This window comes from Plectropomus leopardus, chromosome 2 (assembly GCF_008729295.1).
Source record: "Plectropomus leopardus isolate mb chromosome 2, YSFRI_Pleo_2.0, whole genome shotgun sequence".
In the NCBI taxonomy this organism is placed as follows: domain Eukaryota; kingdom Metazoa; phylum Chordata; class Actinopteri; order Perciformes; family Serranidae; genus Plectropomus; species Plectropomus leopardus.
The window spans coordinates 9740814-9764086 of record NC_056464.1 but is presented as its reverse complement, the minus strand read 5'-3'; the positions used below and the strand labels follow the sequence as shown (position 1 = coordinate 9764086).

Sequence of the window (23273 nt, the reverse complement as noted above, 5' to 3'; positions counted from 1 at the left end):
TTTTTTTTTTGTTATTTTTGATCGCATGGAAATAGCTCAGTCTGTGTCTGAAAGTCACACTACATCCAATCAAACTTACTGTCGATCTTGTTGATGGGTTACTGAGCTGACATGATGTTCTGCACTCATAATTTATATGCGCCTCACTGTCAGGAGGAGGCCACAGAGAGCATAGTTCAACTATTTAGCTAGACACACAGAAAGTATTTATGCACTTCGGCATCCTGCTAAGCAGTAGATATTCTCCAGGAAGTGTACAATGGCAGCTTCAGCAGCACCTGCTCCTGTCAGGCATGCCTGTCTCTGTGTCTCCTGCTAGATAGTACCCAGCAGGATGAATGAAATGAGTGATCACAGTATAATCTGTGGGTTTAAAATGGTATGTTGAGAGGATTATTGAAGAATTATGCACAAATCCGCCTCCTATTGGAATCACTGATGCAGTGTTTTCAGCCACATAACAATGTCTGTAACAAGAAAGAAACATGAATAAACACCTTATGTCTTAAGTCACTCTTTTATACAATGTCAGTCATCTTCCCACACACATTACTCCAAAAAAATCACTCATGTCTTCTGTCCCTCTTCCCTCCTTTGTCTCCCTGCAGAGTTTATGTCCAACTGCTCGCTCATGGGTTGTCAGGAAAACTGTGCGGTGACTCCAGCAGGGCCAGCTTGCTACTGTAAGAGTGGTTATGAGATCAGCGCAGATGGAAAGACATGCAAAGGTGAGTTTCTCAAAGCAGTGGCCACCCTCAGAATGTGCCGCAAGTATTTAATCAATAAGTCAGAGAGAATTGTTGATCTTTGTATTTCATTCCTGTATGAAGTGTCAAACAGCTGGCAGTGAGAGGTTGAGAATGTTACATCAACAGCAAACATAAGCTTATGTGCTAGCGTGTCCAGTTGTCTGACATAGCTTGAATTATCGCCACACTGGGTTCAGACAGTAAGGTGTGAGGAAAAAAAAACACTCTGGGTTGTTTGTATAAGGAATGCAGCAACTGTGCTTCTGCAAAAAAGTGTATTAGGAGAGAACTTGTTTTGGTCGAACATTAGCAAAAGAAAAAAAACATGAAACATTTAAAGAAGTTTTAAGTTGCTAGCTCGGAGGTTGTTTTAGGCACAATGCTTAAAGTAAGTGTGAAGACAGATCTAGTTAAAGCCACGTTTGAAATACAGACTGAATAAGTATGATGTAAAAAAGAGGTAACCATCATAACATTTTCACTGGCCTCCATGATGCTTTCTACTGTTTACTAACCTGTTTTCTTGCCTGTCCATGATGTCGAACTTGACACACCAGTAAAAAAAACAAACAAAAAAAACAACAACCACAAAACAAACACACACAGAGAAAGCCGTTTACACAGCTCTGGTCAACTGGCCATGGGAAAGGTGTCTTTCACCTATTTTTAGTGGGCTTCCTTGTGTTTAAAAAAACTGTGTACATGTGTTAATCTGGGTGGAAAATGGGTTATATGTGTGACTCATTACAGCAACATTGATATTGGAAACAATAGCATGCAGAGAGCAGAAGGGGAAGAGAATTCCTTCTAAATGGCACGGCCAATGGCAGGCTTATCGAACAGTCTACATCTTCTGAGTCAGGCCTCTTGTCCTCTAACTCCACATCAGTGCAGGATTACAGAGCTGCACCAGTGTTTACTCAGGTTTTGACAAAGCTGAATCAAGTGCAGAGCACACAGTGGGTAGTTTAGGGGCCCTGGGAGTGTGAAGCATTTCCCACAAAAGCCTCTTTAAAAACATTCATATCTTTGCAGGCACTGATATTATAGAGGAGTCACAGGCATTGATGAGCAACACTTGTAAGCCTCACTGATGTCATGGTTATTTTGTGAAACACGTCACCTTTAATGAATCACTTACTAAGTCAAGCAAAACTAAACTGAGCAGGAGACACTGAATTGTTAGTTTTAAAGTTAAATCAGCATTTGTTTTTCCTTTTTGCAGATAGGTTTTAATTTCTTAACTAAAATTTCTTATTTGCTATAATAAGACGATCTGTTGTTTCTGTGGTTCAGATTTTGACGAGTGCAGTTTGTACGGGACCTGCAGTCAGTCCTGTACCAACACTGAAGGCTCCTACACCTGCTCCTGTGTGGAGGGCTACTTGCCCCAGCCAGACAACCGCTCGTGCAAAGCCAAGAATGGTAAGCACCAGCAGACAGCAGGAGGACTGAATGTTGTCCAGTTTTGACTGTGTGGATGTTTTGTTCATCTTCCTCCTGTTCACCTCACGTTCCAGTGCCAGTAGACCGCCTGCCTGTCCTGCTGATTGCTAACTCCCAGAACATCCAGGCCACCTCCCTGAGTGGCACCACAGTCCACAGCCTGCTGTCCACCAGTACCAAACAAACAACAGCCATGGACTTCCTCTACGCCCAGGAGACTGTGTGCTGGATCCACGTAGGAGACGCCCCCTCATCCACACACCTCAAATGTGCCAAGATCCCCAATCTGAAGAGCTTCACAGATGAGAGAGTCATCAACATCTCCCTCAGCCTGCACCGTGAGTACACCACAGCAGCATATAACTTCACCCCAGTACATTTATAAAGCACAGTGTGATCTGCACAGGCCCAAGAACATTCAGTTCAGTTCTGCACACATTATACATAATACAACAGCAGAAAAAGTTGCCTCACACTGCAACAGGGCAAACTATGCATATCTGTGTGTGTGTGTGTTCTTGTACTTGCTACATAGTGAGGACTAGAGCAAGTTTTTAACCGACAGAGTGAACAGTTTTGGAAAGTGAGAAAATTTTGGCTGGTCCCCACTTCTTAAAGGCCTAATTGAGGGTTAAGACTTGATTTTAAGGGTCAGGTTAGAATTATGTTAAGGTCAGGGTAAGGGTAATGTATAAAGGTGCGATTGTTAACACTGGGACATGGAGCTAGGGTCATCACAAAGATAGAAGTACAAGAGTGTGTGGGTGTTTGTTTTTGTGTGTTTGTTGTAAATTTTCAGAACATTTTTTTTACCTGGAGGCCACGTAAGGTGAATTATCCCTGCAGATTTCATTAACTCGTGTGGCAAGGCTGGAAGAAAACACTGTACACCACCTGTGGCTACACAGCAACCTGTCAAACATCTCATGATTTTTTCAAGCAGAATTTTCTATGTTTGGTTGTGGTGTTTGCTGTTGGGGGAACTGCACGCAGCGAAAAACACAGATCTGTTCCACTCTCCAAAAAATGCATTTTGAAAATAAACATCACTTGCAATGTGTTGTCTTTTTTTCTAAAGTGACGTATGTATATTTTCCTGATTAGATCCTTAGTGATAATCAGTGCCACTTTTTTTTTGTGCTCGTTTAAACTGTATGTAGCATTTCAGCCAGAGAAGTCCATTCCATGCTTCCATTATTAATGCAGGTCTGGCTAAAATGATGCACAGACTTGATAGCACAGTAGATGGGTAAAGATAAAAAAAAAGCAGCACAGCAGACATCCTTTTCGCCCACGGCTCCTTCAGCAGGTGGACCTTGAAACTATTAAATAAGCTGGCTAGAAGTTTCTTTTGACACACACAATTCAGAGAACATGTCCAAACCGTGTTCATTAGAAACTGGCCTGGTATATACAGTAAAAACACATTGAAGCAGATGTTTTCAGGTCTGTTTTCAGACCTAGAAATTAATGCAATTGGAATCAGATGTCTGCCTGTGTGACATCCATCTAACAAATCAATTTTTCAAGTCTTTTTCACCTTTGGCATTTTAAGGTCTTCCCCACCTATCAGTAGCAAGCCCAGGTTTTAGCTATAGGCCTAAGCTCATCCTTACCTCAACTTGATATTTTTGTCTGGTTCGCATCCTTTACAGATGGCAATTTGGCCGGGCTTGTTGGTCTGAGTGAGCTCAAATGTGTTTCACTTTTAAAGTAAAATGTAAACAGGTGGAGAAAAAATGTCCAGAAATGTAGCCAAAACCGATTCGAGCATCAATCCCTATGTATGCGCTCGTGCACAGCCTGTGAGTCAGAGCCATGGTGGCAGCACATTAAAAGCAGCTGTGTTTTTTTCCATGGCTTAATTTTCAGAAAGAGTCCTTTCTCCTGTTGAAATGACACTAAAAGACAGACCTTGGAGATCCAAATAGTGCAATTCAGGGCAGACGTGTGTACGTGCATGCTCCCGAGTGTCGACAACATGCAGGTCAAGCCTCCACACCCACACTCGCTTCCCCTCCCATCCGTTTATCACTTCTTTGCTTTAATTCCTAGCTGTGTTGCGGTCTGGCTTTCTTGTCTTCACTGTGAATCAGAGAGAAAGCTGCCACAGAAACAATACATTTATCCTCACAAAGCCAGTAGGAATGCATCACTGTATTATCTTAAGGGAGATGGTTGACAGATGGTTCATAACTATCTGCATTGTCTGACTTACCCGCAAAAATTTAAGGACTTAAATTAAAACAGGATTTTCACTCACTTAGTCATTATGTTCATATTCTGCGCCACGTCTTTCCTGGATCGCCACATTCTCTTAATCCCACTTCTGTACACAACATCAGGGTATAATGCAGACATACTATAAGCGTGTATATATATATATGTATATAGCTCAGCTTTTCTCCTATTTCTTTCCCTGTTTTGTACTTGCATACAGGGACACCATAGTCATGGATGTATAAAGAGACATGGATACAGCATTTGCAGCGGGGCCCCACTCATTCCTATAAAACTTACTCAGCGGTGCATGAAGTCAAAAGAGCTCTTATTTCTGCGATATGATATGTGCTGCTTCTGCATAATTGGGCCCATAGAGCAGACACACTTAAAACTTCTGCTGGCTGAACAGTATAACTGGTTTTAGCGCTCCGCTAACCTGAATAGGGATAAAGTGGTGTAAGCTTGCAGCACTTTTAGACTTTTCAAATTATGTTGGACCAAATGGATCAAATCTTGATAGGGAAACGAGTCATTTCGCAGGGGTGGTAATGCTCAAAAAAATGTATCCACTAATTCACAGATGTCTCTCTCTTAATGTAAGTCGAGGGGGAAAAAACATTTTTTGGCCCAACAGCATAGCATGATGGACCTGAAGTTGTAATTCCACTGCTTTCAACTACTGAAAATGGCTCGGCACTCTTACTGGGGGCCCGGTCGCAGTGGCGGAAAATGTAGGATTGATTAACCAGGGCCCTAATAGGAGTGGATTCTTCAAAAAACCTGGAATGAAATGTTTGGTTTTATTTGCATTATTTTTGTCTTAGTAATTAGCGCCATAACTACATTAAAATTGACTGAATACATTGGTTAAAAGTTCCCTGAGGCCTCTCTCTCCCCTTAAATTCACAAAATGTTTTCGGCCACCCCTGCACTAAATGCAGCTATAACTGAGAAAGTGACTGCTTATGCTGCTGGAGAACCAACATACACTTGTCTTTCCCCAAGAAAAAAAATCATGAAGTTCCAAAACAGAAAAGGGGGCAGGCAACAGAGGCTGCTTTTGCATCAAACCCATTTGGTGCTACGCCCCTGCTTGCATCCAAGTACTGTGGCCGATCCCATCCGCTCATCATGCAGTGGCTCATCTCTGTTCACTTCCCTTTTCCATGTGACTAAAGAAGGAATCAGCATGACAGAAATGACTTTCCCAGCGCAGACCATCAGAGAAGATGAAAAGGCTGAATGATGACAGTCCGGCAGATCTGTCTTCCACATGTTCACATAGTGTGGTGTAACTGTCATTTGGAAATGTGTTCATTTCAAAGCAGGTGATATCAGACCATCTCCGAACGACGAAAATTATGCATGAGGCATTTTGGTGTCTCTCAAAGTAATAAGTGAAAGATGGAGCCTGATGCACCTCTCCATCTGTTTCGAGCCACATCTCTTATTTCCAAATTATTCACTGCATTCCTTAATCAATCAGGCTCATGCAAAAAAGACATCATAACACCCTTCTCAAAATAAAAAAAAAACGGCCACACTAATACGGAAATTTCCTGCTTGGAAAAACATACATTTGTCCAGCCAACAAATAATAACGATCATTTGGTTCCTGGTTAAAACCACCTGAATGTCTGGATCTTAAGTAATCAGAGAGAAAATATTATCCTGCATTAGCAGTTGTTAGGCCTACTGCAACATACCAAACAGCGTAGAAGAAAAACTGATTTGTAATGTGTTTTACTGGTTTTAATCACCTGAGGCGGTAATCACATAGCTTACCAGGACAAAGAGTTGCTCCTAGTTACAAAATTTCTCCTGAAAGGTAAGACCAGATCCTGGCAGATTGAAGATATTCACAAGGCATCTTCGATCTTAAGAGACCTCCTAAGGTGAAAAACTGTAGGGTTGTGATGACTTTTTCAGGGCTTAAATGTTTTCTTACCCTCAAGGAGAAAATGGTGGAAAGACAAAGAAGTCGGAGAAACATTCTCCAAATGCTGGATGACAGTGAGTAAATAGTTCAGGGATAATTTTTGTGATCATTCTCATTAGAGATGCGCTCACATCTTCCACTCAATGCAATAACGCTATAATGTCAAAAATAAAGTGAGCACAACACTAAAATATTTGCAACTAAAAAAATGCAAAGGTGCAGCAGTGTGATCACACTGAAAATACCTTAACAATCTCATCTTGTGATGCAATTCATTTCATTCCCATTGGGTGTCCACACTTTGCAGGCTCACAAAGGGCATGTCTGTGACAACCAATCACATATGTTAAAAGAAAGCATCATTCCTGGTATTGGGGTCAACCACACCTCCTCACTAAGATAAAAGTTTCTGTCCCTTCTTTGCTCAGAGTTATTCTGAGGATTTTCCTAAACCACTACTAAGCTAGGACTCCTTGCTGGAAGTTTTTAGGCTAAGTTTGGATCTCACTGAGAGTATTATCACATCTTTTGTGATTACGGCCCCAGGTCTGTTTGTATTGGAAAGGAGGACACCTCTGACGATAATTTGGCTCCTGGTAAAAATTTCCTGAATGACAAACTCTGAAGGAATTTTAATCAAGAGAAGGTTTAAGCTAGTTGAAGTCTGCAGTCCTCACTGCCACTAAATATCCCTAAATCTCACGCATTGCGCCTTTAACCACAACCTCGTTTCACTCGTGCTCGACAATTTAAGCACCAGAAGAATTTGCAGGAAATTCCAGCAGCTTCAGCTGGGTTCTCCACGGCTGTCCCCCCCCACACACATACACACCCACACACACTGCGGCGCTCGTGTGCACACACATCCTGATAAACACACACATACGGACAAAATGGAGAACTGGCTGCATTAAGGAGCACGGACAGGATGTGCATGACAGATGAAGGATTAGTGCTGTATTGCTGAAATAAGGAAGCAATTGAAAGGCACCGCACTTCCTGTATCTGAATGACATTATTACTATTTTCATATCAGTATGTGCGTGAGTTATATGAGAAAAACAGAGATGGCATTTGAAGGCATTTTAATGGTTAATGAGACAAACTGACAGATAAATAAAGTGCTGGTTGTTTCCTAGCATGACTGTCTTGCAGCGTAAACCATATCTTAGGCATGGACAGGTTCTGGAAATGACATAAAACATGGACAAAAAAGTATAAACCTTTATGTTTATGATGACTTCGGCAAATAATGTCAGGAATATCTAAATCTGCATCCTTCGACCACCCAGAGGACCCTGAACTCTTAGCGTCAGCGCAAAAAATATAGAATACAAAAGGGCACATTTTTCTCATCTGTTCTAGCCCATAATCTGGAGAGACTGCCCAGACAGCAGAGTTGGTCTTTTGGACAGGCTGCTGGCGTGTGAGTGTGACAGAATAGGAGGAGCAGGTTTATGCTTACAGTCAACATGGCAGGAGCCAGCAGCAGCAACCAATGGCAGGGGTGAACATACAGGAAATGATGCGCGTGTGGTTGGAGTGACTCATGACCTCAGTATGCCACAGACTAGTTGTCCAGATGTGCCTCCACTCCCCACCCCCCCCAAACACACACACACACACACACACACCCACAACAACACACACACACACATATAAACTGTCTCTCACTCACTTTCATTACATTCGCTTTGACTGTTTGTTTTTTTCTTAGTCCCACTTTCTTCTTCCAAATGTCAGGAAACATACACTTACTCTCATTCTATATTTGACGCTGTCTGTTTCTTGCCATTGCTAATTATACCAGTCGCTCACAATCAGTCAGACAAACGAAAGTGGTGATGTAAGCCCCATGTGACTATGAAAAATGTAACTATTTTTTCAAATACTTTTAGCTTTCATTAAAAAAATGTGTGTAACTCAATAGTATATAAAGATCATTTCTCAGCTTTTATTTAGGCACAGCAGTGCTCTGCGCTAAATACTAATGTTAGCATGTTAACATGCTCACAATGACAATTTCATTGCATTTTTTATTTGTCAAACCACACAACTTTCACACGTGCAATTAAGGGGGTAGTGCGGGGTCAGCCATAGTACGGTGGCCCCTTGGAGCACTCATATTGTTTGGTGCCTTGCTCAAGTGCGCCTCGGAAGTGCCTGTGCTAGTTCACACTCCATACTTGGTCCAAACGCGGGACATGAACCGGCAACCCTCCAGTTCTCAAGCCGAGTCTGTGCAGACCGAGCTTCTACCGCCCAGACAAAACTAACATACTCATGTTTAGCAAGTATAATGTTTACCATAAACCATCTTGTTTTAGTGTGTTAGCATGCTAGCATTTGCTGATAAGCAGAGGTGGGGGAGTCGAGTCACATGACTTGACTCGAGTCAGAGTTAAACCATAGATTTAAAGACGTGAGACTTGCTTGTTTAACATTTATATAAAAGACTTGACTTGGTATTCAAAACTTGAGACTTGAGACAGATAACTTGAAAAGACTTGAGTTTTTTCAGTTAAATATTTACATTTTTCTAGATATAGAGAAGTTTTGTTTATGAAACATCAATGAATAATTTTTTAATTTATTTTTTTAAATTAGCAGCCAGAGTATTTACAAAAAACAAAACAAAAACAAAACTGTTACAAGTAGGCTACTTAACTTGATGCCTGTTTTCGCGATGATATAACGCAAAAAATGAAGTGCTTGAAGGAAATAAATAAATAAATAAACAATAAATAAATGGCTAAACTAAAATTTTGATCTGATGATGGCATGTCACGAAAAGATAAGGGATGACCAAAGTGATTATTATTCATCTTGAGGGGAACATAAACATTACTAAAACAAACTAAAATTTGTGGCAATCCATTTAATAGTTTTTGAGAAATTTCACTAAAAAAGCAAAAACTTCAGCCCCATAGAGTTGCTAGAAAGGTCAGCGGATCACTAAAGTTAGAGGGATTTATCTCCTGACAACCATAAGTGACTTTACAAATTTCATGGCAGTCCGTCTAGTTGTTTCAGTCCTTACCAAAGTGGTGGACCGACAGACAAACGGGCAGAACTTGGATAATTATCCAGATAAAAATACAATTTGCAGTGCAAACACAATGCATTTCAAACATTTGTTGTTGTTTCAAACGACTTTGAGGAACTCTGGCACACGAACTACATCCAATTTGCATTTTTACACAGTTTTGCCTCATCATTTTCCATTACACAAACCATAGTCTGAACAAGCTGTGCTTGTCAGACATCATTTATTGTGAACTGTGTTGATGATATTGCAGCAGGAAACAAACTTTGAATACATATAGTACATGAAAATCAGCTGAATCAGTTTTTTCTAACATACGCTGAAAGTACCTCCGATGGGAAACCTAGAAGTGAAGCTTAACATTCAGAAGTCCTGTAGATGCTGATGCTCCACACTATGCACACGAGGGCTGATCCCAGAGCTGTCACTAAGCTCTCCCTTCCCCGCTTGTACTGTAAGAGCTCCAGTACCTGCTCCCCCGTGCACAGCGAGCTACAGTGTGCTGCTTAGCACAGACACTGGCCTGAAATCTCCTTAAGAGGTCATGTGCTGTTAAAAGGCGAACCGGTCAGCACATTTTCAAATCTTTTCTGCATTCAACACTTTGTCCAGCTTTAAACCTCTCTCTCTCTCTCTCTCTCTCTTTCTCTCTCTCTCTTTCTCTCTCTCTCTCTCTCTCCTTTTACACGTTACATTCAAACCATGAAATACATGTTGTTCTACACTTAAGTCCCTCTAATTATCCTCCTCCTTTCCCCTCTTGCTTCTTGCTTTCTTTGCGTCTGACTCTTGACAGAACCCCCCCTTTTTTTTCTTTACCATTCTCCCCCTGCCTGTGTGTTTCTGGTGTGACGCCTTTACCAGATGCTTGAGGGAGTGTTTTGGAGTTTTAGAGTTTGGCGAGGGGAAGTGGGGGTTGGGGTGTATGAGCAGTCGGTGTTAAAGCTTTAATCACAGTTTAAAAGTGACAATTCTGAGGTATCAAAGCCAAATCCACCCCTTTAAAAGTTATGTCTGTGATGTTACTACACTATTCAGCGCCATAGTACGAGCAGCTGGTGCCTGTGAGGATGCATGCCCCTCGCTTTTACTCCTACATACAGTTATTGGAGTAATACTCCTGCTTGGCATCGCCCCATTTAGCAATACACTTTAATTACATTATCTAGACATCAACTCGGCTGTTGCTTTCTTAGACCCAACAGGGAGCGGAGAGATGAACGAGGAAACGCATAGAAAACAAGTTGGTTAGAGAGAGAAAGGGGGGGCGTGCATCCTCACAGGCACCAGCTGCTCGTACTATGGCGCTGAATAGTGCGGACGGAGGATCCGAGGAGGCATGGAGGGGACGGGGGGAAGGGAAGGAGGGGGGGGGGGGGGGGTGAAGAAGGCGGCAAGTTCTGTTTTTTCAATTATTCTGTGTTGTTTTTTATAGCATAGTTTGAGACAGACAGAGCTGCAGTTAATGAATCTAGACTGTTTTCCCACCTCTGGGGAGCAGACAAAGGGGAGGGATAGGGGGATGATGCATGGAGGAGAAGGAGGAGAGAGAGAATGGGAGGAGATTGAGAAGACTTTGCTGGAGCCATTTCTGTTTAGCAGAGGTGGAGGGAAAATGGAGAGCAAGGGGGGTGTCGGAGAGTAGGGGACAGATTTTTTTTCATGTCTTTTGGTAAATTTTTGGAATATTGCACAATTGCCTTTTTCCCCCCCTCCTTTGTTTATCCCTTGCTTAATCAGTGAATCAGTGTGTTGTGAGGCAGCTGGAAGCGCTTAAACAGAGAACTCTGTGTTAAAAATTAAGAGCACCTTTGGGAATATGGCCCCTGATTCCCATAAACCTCAGAAATGCTGCTGCACAATGGCCAAGTTTCCCTAGTGGAAATCAGATCTCTCTCTCTCTTTCTTCTCCTCTCTATCGTCTTTCTTTTCTTCTCACTTTTTCTTCCTTTCCTCTCCGTCCATCTGCATTTTTTCTTTTATCCGTTTTCCACTTTTACTCGAACCCAAAATATTTGAAAGTGTTCCACTTCCCTCCCTCCTCTAGCCAGGCTCTTCAGAAAAATGTGTCAGTTTTTCTAAACACAGAGGGCTCCTCTGGAATTACAGTCAGATTTATTGGTCCAGGGCTGGTAAGCTTTCACTCTGCGCACTTTTATTGCACTGTTATGGCGAGGAATCTGCTTTGTCATTTCCCCTCAACCCAAGCTTTTCTCCTGGTTGAAGAAATCGATCCTCTGGTCTGCCCTAAATCATCACAGTGACCTGCTCACCCTGGTAAACATACCACCATATTAGACCTCCACCCTGAGCACCGAGCACTGCGTGACCCTGCAGGCCTCCTGCAGCACCACTGTAGCCCTGTATCGGAGGTGTTTGTGTACGTGCGTAAGTCGGCGTGTGTGGAGAGCAGAGCTTGGGGCAGCTGTGAAAATACAAGTCTTGTGGTTTTTGAAGCCCTCCTCCCCACTTTTTCTCTCACTCACTTTCCCTTCTTACTTTCTAGTCATGCGGACTTATAGTTGCATTCCCTGTGTTAATATATAGAGGGGATTTGACAATCACCAGGGGTTATTGTTTTTTTTATTTGGTTATTAATTTTTTTTGTTCCTAGTTTATCTTCCTCTTTTTTCTGTAAATAATTATGAAAAATTAATTTAATAAATTAATTAGAGTTTAGGTTTGAATTAATAAAGAAGCTGACTGATTAAAATTCAATGACTTATGGAGAAGGGGTGGGATTTAATAAGTTTGTACTTCTCACTCCTTTTCAAATATGTAAACCAAGTCATTATGTGTTTGACCATTTCTTTTGCTCTGTGTTTTTCATTGTCTGTAAATATCGGCTTTTTTGTCTGTCTGCTTTTGTATAATAATTTCCCTATTTCCTTCTTTTATGTATTTGAAATAAATCAAATCAAAAGTCAGAATCAAATATTTATAGGTACCATAGTCAGTGCTGGAAAAATTCCTTGTTAATGTAAAAGTAGCAAAACCACAAATAGGTCTATTCAGTTACAAGTAAAAAACTAAAATAAATATTTTATATTAAAATTGGATCACATGATAAGGCTAGTGTTTAAAAGGTGCTACTTGTAGTGACTTACCAACAAATAGCCTAATTATCATAGACTTTAGCAAGCGCTTTAGCATCTTACAGATTATTGTTTTGGTTTTCTGGCTGTAACTTTACTGTTTAATTTAACTACACTATTTGGTTCAAATAATATCTATCTATCTATCTATATATATATATATATATATCTATATATATATATATATATATATATATATATATATGTGTGTGTGTGTGTGTGTATATATATATATATATATATATATATATATATATATATATATAATTTATCATCTTTTTTTAAAGATTATTTTTTGTTGTTTGCTGGGTAGTGGAGAGGTTTAGAGGTGAAGCTCTAAAACCCCTCTGTACACTAACTGCGCAGCACAGAAAAGCAGACAGACAAAGTTAGCGACTAGCTAGCAAATAAACATAGTTTCAAATTTTAGCTGAATCTGAATATTTGTCTCAGGAGTTTGTCGAAAGTAAAACAGAGTTGAAATGAGATATTAGACTTACAATTATCAGGACGGACTGAAACAAAACATGAAATGAAAGCTAATGCTAATTTCCATCTGCTGGATGTGTAAACTGAGAGCAATTGTTTACTGACATCTTATCAACTTAAAACGTGATAATGTGTCACTGTTATGTTTACTGCTTGTTTCTGCTGCCACCAAGTGAAAAAAATGCAATATGTGCCGGTTCAATGCAATATAATTCAAATAACTAACTGTGTAGGCAGAATTACCCCTGTCATCATGTTATAAGATATTACTGGATAATTATTATTGATGCATTGTTTTATTGTTTTAATAATTTAGCTGATAGGTATAGAAAGAGCAAATATTTAACTATTTTAAATAGCCTGCTGTTGGGTAGTTTAATATTTTGTATAACATTGCACTTACATTTTATATGCTCATATTATATTATTAAAAACTCAGCTTTTAAAATAATATTGTGGTGTTAAATGTAGCCTAGAATTCAACATTTTCTTGTGAAATGTAGTGGTGTATAAGTAAAAAGTAGCTTAAAATGGAGAAACTGACAAAAAACATATGCAAAGCACAAGTATGTCCAAAGTATACCTAAGTATAGTACTTGAGTAAATATAATAAGCTATTATCCAGCACTTACTACAGTAAATTAATCATTCTAGACCTTTATTATCCATACATCTCCTTTCCTTCAGCTTTAACAATAGCTTTCTTTCTCTAATCCTTGGCTCAGTCTCAGCGTGGCTGAGCTGCTGTTTGAGGAGAGGAAGGAAGAGGAAGGAATGAGGGAACCAGGGAGAGGGGTGTATTAGTGTCTCATGTTATTCTCTTTCACTATTTTTCTGCTCTCTCAGACCCTCCCTATGTGGTCCTGCACCACATTCAGGACAGTTTGGATAAAGCAGGGGTATTCCAGTTTTTTTTTTGCCCTGTCTATGTTCCATAAAGTCTGTGTGTGTGGTGCCATGTGCGCACACCTAGGTTTTTCATTTTCATCATCGGGTGGGGCCCTGGTCTTCCTTGGAAGCCGAGTCCCAGGAAAATAAACGCAGCAGCAACCGCCTGCCTGCCGTCTCTTAGCTACAGCTACGGCAACATCACACACCTCGAAGCAACAAACAGCCCGTCTCATATTCTGTCTGTCAGAGTGACTTTGAATGACAGACGCATTACCTAGACACTTGCTAATTGGAGCTGGCTGTCGTTTCGTTTGTCAGTCAGTACCCCAAGTCCAAACCTGAGAGTCTGGACTGTGTGTGAGTGTGTTAGTGTTGCGGAGGGAGCTGTTCAAGTAGCTGCCGCACAGTATTGCTGACTAATTTACTTTCATCACATGACCATGAGTCAAGCTTCTTACCCATCTGCTAAAAGTATGTCCAAAAACACCACACGCTCAAGCTCTAAACCAGCCAAAATCCATCAAATCAAGTACCAAAAACACTGTTTCTGCTTCTTGTATCCCATCTTCCCCCTCTCCTCACCCCCCCACTCTTTCTCTGTCCAGATGTGGAGCAGATGGCCATCGACTGGCTTACCGGAAACTTCTACTTTGTGGATGACGTGGACGACAGGATCTTTGTGTGTGACAAGGATGGGCAGACATGTGTCACGCTCCTGGACCAGGAGCTGTATAACCCTAAAGGCATCGCCCTGGACCCGACCATGGGGTCAGTTTGATCTCTTACTTTCTGTCTTTTGCGTAGACACACTCCATGCAAACTAAAATCCCCTCAGAACAACTGGAGTCAGACTTCTGTCATGTGTTGTTGTTACCCAACCTTTAAAACAATGAGTTGAAATGGGGGGAAAAGGCTAAATGGGAGTTTGGATGTTGGAGTAATTGAGCGCAGATGTTCCGTTTGCGCTGTGGTATGCTGACTGTATAGGTTTGGAGTGTAAAAGCATGTTTTTGTTACAGCTCTTTTGTTTATGACCAGACTTTCCATCTGAATTCCTGAAAGTGTGTGTGTCTGTGGTGTGTGCTTGTGTGAGTGTCTGAGAGCTTGGTTGAAATTAACAGCACCAATGTGAGAATGTGGGTGTATGTGCCTGTAGCTACGTGTGTCGTTTTTATCCCACGCAATTTCCTCGGCTGTAATTGGTTCCTCCAGTAACAAGGTCAGGTAGATTCACTGTTAAATGTTTTTTTTTTTTTTTGCTCTTTTGTTGCGGTCCACAGTGATTAGAGGGGGAGAAACACAACACAAACAACAATGACAGCAAAAATCATCCTTTGTTGTGATGTTAAATTAGTGACCACAAATCTTTCCAGAACTCCCACACTGACTTTTTACTGTATTCACTGGCAAAAAAAAAGAAAAATTGACAAAAACCAACATCATTAGATTTCCTTTATCTGCTGGTTACTGGCTGTTGTTCTCCACTATGACGGGATTTTTCGAGGTTTCATCTCGGCAGGGCATCTCAAGGAAATTGTGTGAAATGTGTTATCCAGCTTGTTTGCCATATATTTTTTCAAAAAAAGATGTTACTTTGCTAACACATTAAAGGGAATGTAAGCATAATTTGTTATTTGACACTTAAGTGGCAGCAGTGCAAAACCCAAATAATGATTATGCTCTGACACAGTTTTTGTGTTTATACCAGGTGTTGAGTGGAAATTTGTTTGTTCAGAATAATGCAAGTCTATTAATATACAAATACTCAGATTCATTTCAGATTTATTAACTCTGACACATTACTTGAAAAACACTTAGTTTACATATTGTCCTTGGTTTTATCTGTCTGCAATAGTAATATGATTTGATGCATGAATGGAAGGTTTGAAGAGTATTTTTCAAGCACTTATGACCAACTTTCAACACTATTTGGGTTTTTTACATTAAAAGAAAATGTGATTTTTATCCCCCTGGCGGTCGGCATTACATCAATAACAAAACCTTTTATTCCTTTCCAAACCTTTTCAAACCTTTTCATGTGTGTTATTTTAGGAATTCCACTATAAAAAAACAAAGATTGAAATAGCTTTGGTATTCCAAGTATTTTCACAAAATAGATAGTTCTTTAAGTCTGTTTTAAATTCCCAATAGAAGTCACATGATAGCATCATGCCACTTTTAGGAAAGTCCTCTCTTTAGGTCTTGAAAATATTATAGTTGAGTTGCTTAATTTAAGTTGAGGACATCTTTTTTTGTCCAAACAATAGTACAAGACCCAAAGATAATGAGCAAACATTCAACATTATTCCTCAAAAAATATTACTTAACGGAATACTTCACCCACAAAATGGTCAATTGTGTATCAGTTACTCACCCCGTGTTACACTGAAGTCTTGACAAAAGTGTTTTTCTTGCATGTCTTCACAGTGAACGTAGTATCCAAAAAACAGAAAATTCTTAATGAACTGAAATAAAAGGGGTTCGTGTGTAACAACAACAAAATTATATCAAAACATTTCTCTGCAGATTCTCACACGTCATACAGTATAATCCAAGTCTCATTTATCTAGTCGTATGCTCGATGTTTCCCAGACACATGCATTATTGTTAAACATTACTATTTAAACCACTTTGATCTCTCCTCGTGCATTTCACTGAGCAGAGATCAAATGGCACGCTACTCTTCCGTGCAGCTATTTATGCGGAAGTGTTTAAAATAGAAACAGTTTAGCGTAAATGCATGTTTTGGGAGCTACTGAGCATGACTGTAAAAATCAGACTTGTATTATACTGCATGAGCTGTGTGAAGGTTTGTAAATAGATGATATATATATTGATATAGTTTCGCTGTTATTAAATGTGGCTCCCTTTCACTCCAATTCATCACTTTTCTCAATTTTGAAGTCTTATGGCAGGAGGCATGTGAGAAAAGGTTCTTTCCCTGTTTTCAACATAACATGGAGTGACGAATTAATAAACAAATAATCATTTTGTGGGTGAAGTATTCCTTTAAACAATGCATCTTTCTCTTCGTCTGCTGCTGAAGCATGATAATTATGGTCTCCCTGCGAGGAAAATAAGGCCGATGAATCAATTCTAACAAAGCCAGATGGGCTGAAAATGAAACTATTTTCCGAATCACTTGATCTATTCATCCATCTGTTTTAACCAGCGCTGATCCTTTGTTTCCACAGAAAAGTATTCTTCACAGACTACGGTCAGATCCCCAAGGTGGAGCGCTGTGACATGGATGGCCAGAACCGCACCAAGCTCGTGGACAGTAAGATAGTATTCCCCCACGGCATCACGCTGGATCTCGTCAGCAGGCTGGTGTACTGGGCCGATGCCTACTTAGACTACATTGAGGTGGTGGACTATGAAGGCAAGAACCGACACACCATCATCCAAGGCCTGCTGGTGAGAACAACTGCTCTGAACTCTTATTAACATCAATTAGCAGGGAGATAATCTCTCTTAAATTAGCTGTCCTTGTGTACGCTATTCTTAATGCTCTAAACATTGAGTGTTAGAGTTCCCTATATATCTATAACGCACCTTATGCTTCTCCTGTGAACTCCTGTAATGGGTTCTTGCTCAGTGAGTTATGAGCTGAGAGAAGACGGGGGACATTTGCCTTTTCATTAAAGCAGCTGATTAATAGTTTTTAATGCTGAGGCTGTTGATGTTGCAGCACTGATGAAACACAGTAACCTGTTACCATGGCTTTTACTGTGATCTGCAGAGAAGTAATAGCTTTCATTTACTCACTGAACCTAAGGGCACACACACAAACCACCATTTCTTACTTTGTGTGTGCGCGCACCTGTAATAGGGCATTCGAGTGTGCACATCCTTCAGGTAAAGGTTAAAAGGAATTGTGTTATTAATGGGGCCTTGTTGGGCTTTTTTTTTATCAAGAGTGTGTGTGTGTTTATTAAGGCCCGACATGCTCTCTTAAAGCTGCATAGGAAACTTTTTGTGTAAAACTGTAGTTTTTGAAGTTCAGATCAAGATGCATGCTTGATTGGACAAAAATGATCTAATGCCTGCTTATTGAGCGCCTCCTTAATTGATTATATTTGGACAAATTCAGTTCTGATGTTGGCTGCAGATTGTTTCAGCCACTTCAAACTTGAAGGTGTGAAATCAAGTAGCAAGATATAAATATTCCTATCATGCCCTTGAAGGTTGCTACATCTGTGAGGAAAGGCCTTAACACTCCGGGTGGCAACTTCTTTTGTGCAATTAAGTCACATAACTTATTTATTTATTTATTTATTTATTTATGTATTTAACGGTTGTTTTTGCCATGAGTACTTTCAAACAGAGTTTGAATATTAAGCAGCTAAAAAAAGCGACTTTTTTTCAGATTGAGGGGGATTTTTTGTAGCTTTTGCACTGCATATGAAGACATCAACCAATCACATTGCACATCTCATTATGAGGGAATATAAAACACCATGGCGGCTCCATAGTCCAACCCATAGACTGGATAACATAATGGATGTAACTACTGTGACCTCACCCATTGGTTTGTAGGCTCCTGTTTTGAAGCCATGAGTTTGGCATTTCAGCCATCTTGTTATTGTTCTTGTTGAAAGTGACCAAATTTGGACGAAAGGTCGGAGCTGCCCTTAAATCTGTGTAAATTTAAGCCTTGATAACATGTAAATGGTGGAGTTATATAAAAACTCACCAGTACAGTTGTTTTGTTCCAGGTCTGAACCTGGTACATAGACTCCCATGGGTGTTGATGAGAATTGACTCACTTTTGACACCTGCCTCAAGTGGCCATTCAAGGAACTGCAGTCTTTGGTAGTTTAGGCTATACAACAACTTACCTGCCAGATTGTTGCTGGTATGATTAGTATTAATTTTACGAGTATTCCGCATTTTCGTGTCGTTTAATTGTCAGGCCCCCAGTGTGTAAAAGTAACAGAGTGCACAGTCATGTTTCCTAAATGTCTGATGCTAACAGTTTTCCATTCTCTGTATCATCTCAGCACAGCATCACACTTCAGCTTATGATAATAACCCTTTTTCTCCTCTGGACTCTCTGTGTCTCTCTATGGCCCAGCCTTAGATAGACCACAATGCCATTTCAGGTTTTATGCTGCTGCTGACACGGGCTCTTGGGACACTGAGTCACTGGCCTATGTTTGTCCAGATCTAAAAGATGTGTTTGCTTTTTCCTCCTGATTTTGTGAGATAAAAGCTACAATTTGTCCATGAGTTCTGCCTATCGGGAGCAGTGGAAGCAATCCTGGTTCCCTTAGTCACTGCGGCTTAACACTTTTTCATTTTATAACACTTTTTGATACCACATCCACAGAAAAAAAGTAGTTTGTGAACCAAAGGAAGGTGACAGTAAACAATTTAACCACTGCGCTACATCAGAGCAAATGATTTATTGAACTAAAAGTTACCATGGAAACAACCACTCTGCTTCATGCTACATTATCAGTTATCAGTACATTATCAGTTAACTGACTCACTGATGCCACTTCACATAGAAATGTGGCCCATTAATTTCACATATTAGACCACATTATTGTGTATTACTGCTTGCATAAAGACAAGATGCGATATGAAGGTTAGTGAGCATCGCTTAATTTTCCTTAAGTTTTCCTTCATCAGAACATATTAAACTCTTTACAAGCTCAGGAAATATGGCACTGGTACAGTACATATTTCATTTCTGTAGAAGCACTTATCTGCTTTATGGTCATGAAGGGCAACGAGTAACACCAATGACTGCGTTACTGTCAGTAAGAGTTAATTTATGTAAAAGTGGAGTTCTTTGCCAGCCTACATGTAGCTAATAAGAAAGTTGAGTAAAGCACTGATAAAAAGTGACTCTGATTTTTAGAGATTTGATACAATTTCCCTCTCTTTTTCTCCTTTCTATCATCTCCCCACTTTCCATGTTCTCTCTTCAAGATCGAGCACCTTTACGGGCTGACTGTGTTTGAAAACTACCTGTATGCCACCAACTCAGACAATGCCAACATGCAGCCTAAAACCAGTGTGATCAGGGTCAACCGCTTCAACAGCACAGACTACCAAGTAGTGACCAGGGTGGATAAGGGAGGAGCCCTGCACGTCTACCACCAGAGACGCCAGCCGCCAGGTAGACTTTACACACACACACACACACACACACATACAGACACACACACACACACACACACACACACACACACACACACACACACACACGCACACACGTAAACATACTTTCATGTCTCATGCACATCTGAACACTGAATTAATGCTTCTGGTTTTATGACTTCATCTCCAACTTTCCTTGTGTTCAGTACGCAGTCATGCATGTGAGGTGGACCAGTTTGGGAAGGCGGGAGGCTGTTCGGATATCTGTCTGCTGGGGAACGGCCACAAGACTCGAACCTGCCGCTGTCGCTCTGGATTCAGCCTGGGCAGCGATGGCAAGTCCTGCAAAAGTAAGTAAGACTTTCAGTGTAATGACACAATGATAAAGTTTCAGTGGCTGCAAATCTGCAAATGCCCTCTAATAAATGTATGTCAAATAAACTCCTGTCAGCACAGACAGATCGCTGTCAAAATACTATTCCAAACATCCACTGTAACGTTAGCAGTGATTCTGAACAGGTCGGTTAACCCAAGGGGGTTGTTACCTGTTGCCGGAGGATACAAGGAAAGATTGTGGTGTAGTGTTCACTAGCTCAAATACTCTTTGGGGAGAAAAGTGCTATTTTATCAAAAATAAATACATAAATAATACAAAAGTACATTTTTAGTAGGCTGCAACCAGTTAACAATTTTATATTTTGAAAACAGTCATGAACTAGCAAGCAAGCAAGCAGACAGGTCAAAACAGGTAACGTAATCTTAGCTAAGTTAGCTAAAAATACTCAAAATAAGAGGTTGAAATTGAAAGTAAACTATGAATAATTAAATATAGTTGAAAGAGTTAGCAAAATGTAAACTGTGGAAATAGTTAGCAAAATATAAATCGAAATTCGCTCAAAGTAAAGTTAGCCTAATGGTTAAATTGTTAAAATAGATAATCTAGCTAAAAGTCTTGATGAGATGGTTGAAATAATTTGTCCAATAGATATATTGTTAAATGATTAGCTAAAAGTGATGAAAAAAAGTTGATGGATTAACAAATAAAAAACATTATAGCTTTTGCCACTACAAGTAGTGGTAACGTTAGTAGAAATTTAAACTTGGCTGAACTGACATTAAAATCGACAGTATAGTTGTACAAAAACAATATTGTAACATCTTGTGTAATTTTATACATCAAATAACGTCCAGTTTAAAATCAGTGACATGTTTGGTTGTGTCAGTGAGGGTATGTGATATGATATATGGCTATGGAGGTACGTCTGACGAAAAAGGTTGGGAAACAATTCACTGTAGCATACTTCAGATTCAGCACAACTGATGTGAGCATGCTCCCAGCGCAACAGTAAGTATACACTCGGGAGCCACAGTGATTCAGCTCTGTAGACCTAAAGCCAAGGGCAGCCAAGGTTGAATCCGGGATGCGGTTCTCCCCTGGGCTGTAGACTGGGAAAGAGCTATGAACAAAGTAGCTGAGCAATACATAACTTAGTCTGAGTCTCTAGCTCATCACTGACCTCTCCATAAAGCTGCCGGCCTGATTCAGCTTGTTCTGAGAAGTGTTTTAATATTCAATCAACCAATAATAGCATTATATTGATCTGCCTCCTGAGAATAGAGTGTCCTTGAAAATGACACGATTAATTTAAGTAAAGGCAACCCCCTCCCCCCACCACCTCGTCTCTCTGCCTCTCAATTCAAAATCACTTAATTTTCATTCAGGGCTTTTGCTGATCTTGCTTGTTATTTACTTGTTTAATCAATAAACATTATTTAAAAAAAAAAACAGTCATGAGTCAGCATCTCATTTTTTGATTCTTTGTCACCAGAGATCATAAAAGAGCAGAATATTGGTGAGAGGATGAAAGAAGATTAGTGTTAACAGCCTCCGTTGTGTTGTGTACACATGAATTCATGTCCCAGCTACACTCTTGCTTTTTTTCCCTGTTTTGCTGCAGAACCAGAGCACGAGCTCTTCCTCGTCTATGGTAAAGGTCGCCCAGGGGTCATCAGAGGCATGGATATGAATGCCAAGGTGCCAGATGAGTACATGATCCCCATAGAGAATCTGATGAACCCCAGAGCTCTGGACTTTCACTCAGAGAGCGAATTCATTTACTTTGCTGATGCCACCAGCTACATCATCGGGCGACAGAAGATTGATGGAACAGAGAGGGATACCATCGTTAAGGAAGGTAGGGTAATGACGGCTGATGAGAGACAAAAAGGATGCTACAGTATGTAGATGAATTACATGATTGATTTTCAGAGTGATCAGAAATAGATTTATAATCTGTGTAAAAAAATGTTGTTGTAAAAGTTTCTTTCTTTCTTTTCTTTTCTTTTCTTTCCTTTCTCTTTATAGGGACAGTGCACATTAATAAACATTGTTGTAAATATGCCAGTGTCACTCGAAGGCTAATTTTCAAGAGTTGTCCCAGGTCCAGGTGTTAAGATAGCCACTTAAACAGAAGGCAAGGAACAGTTTAAACTGAGTAAATTAAATTTCTTTCCTAGGTGATACTAAAGTTTTACACGCACTCACATTCCAGTTATAGGTATGGACTTTAGTCCAGCTTTTGGCCGTAAAAAGCGGGAACAAAATTTGCACTTGGAACATAAATGCATGTGTGAAAAAAACAACCATAGGCTTTGAGATTTTTTCACAAGCTCAAAATCTTGTTAACGCAAACATCTTTATTTGTTAAACCTTTATTTTTCCAGGTCATCCTATTGAAAACAAGTGGACTGCTATCCACAAATTGAACATAGAATACATTAAAAATTCTACATGGTAAAATACATCTGTTTTTATGACTATCTCTAAACACGATAGTGCGTGTCTGCTTACATCTAAGTATGCAAACTCCTACAATAGTGCGTACATAAATACATTTAGGTATGTGAAATAATTTTGAAACTCTGTGCAACAGAGCAGTGTGAACTCATCCCAGCACCTCACAGACTTATATGCAATAATACCAGCACTCCAGCACTTTTTCCCAAGCACTTTAGCACCCGTCACTTTAACATTTGGCCCCTAAAGCACTTTAAACTTTGGGTCTCCCCAATTCCTGGGTTTGTCTTACCACATCGCACTTTTTGTCTTATCATTTTGCTATGTAATACAGTGTGTGCTGCAAATTCTTACTGTAACTTGGGACAACAGATAGCCTTTGGTTACAATCTGGCATATTTACATGCAAATGTTCATCAGTGTGCACTGTCCCTTTTCTTAAATAAATAATAAAAATACTTAGTGAATCAAGTGCATCAAAAGGCAA

The 23273-nt window shown here is 40.1% G+C and overlaps 1 protein-coding gene across 1 annotated transcript in view; it reads left to right on the top strand.

Annotated features, from left to right (window-relative positions):
• The window catches only part of LOC121953052 (low-density lipoprotein receptor-related protein 1-like), a 125843-nt gene that overhangs the window by 42381 nt on the left and 60189 nt on the right, over nucleotides 1–23273 (top strand). The window contains exons 4-11 of the mRNA XM_042499984.1: nucleotides 609–728; nucleotides 2046–2174; nucleotides 2270–2533; nucleotides 14484–14646; nucleotides 17073–17295; nucleotides 19819–20008; nucleotides 20196–20339; nucleotides 21948–22184. Coding sequence (XP_042355918.1) covers nucleotides 609–728; nucleotides 2046–2174; nucleotides 2270–2533; nucleotides 14484–14646; nucleotides 17073–17295; nucleotides 19819–20008; nucleotides 20196–20339; nucleotides 21948–22184 — 1470 coding nt within the window. The remainder of the gene's footprint in view (nucleotides 1–608; nucleotides 729–2045; nucleotides 2175–2269; nucleotides 2534–14483; nucleotides 14647–17072; nucleotides 17296–19818; nucleotides 20009–20195; nucleotides 20340–21947; nucleotides 22185–23273) is intronic.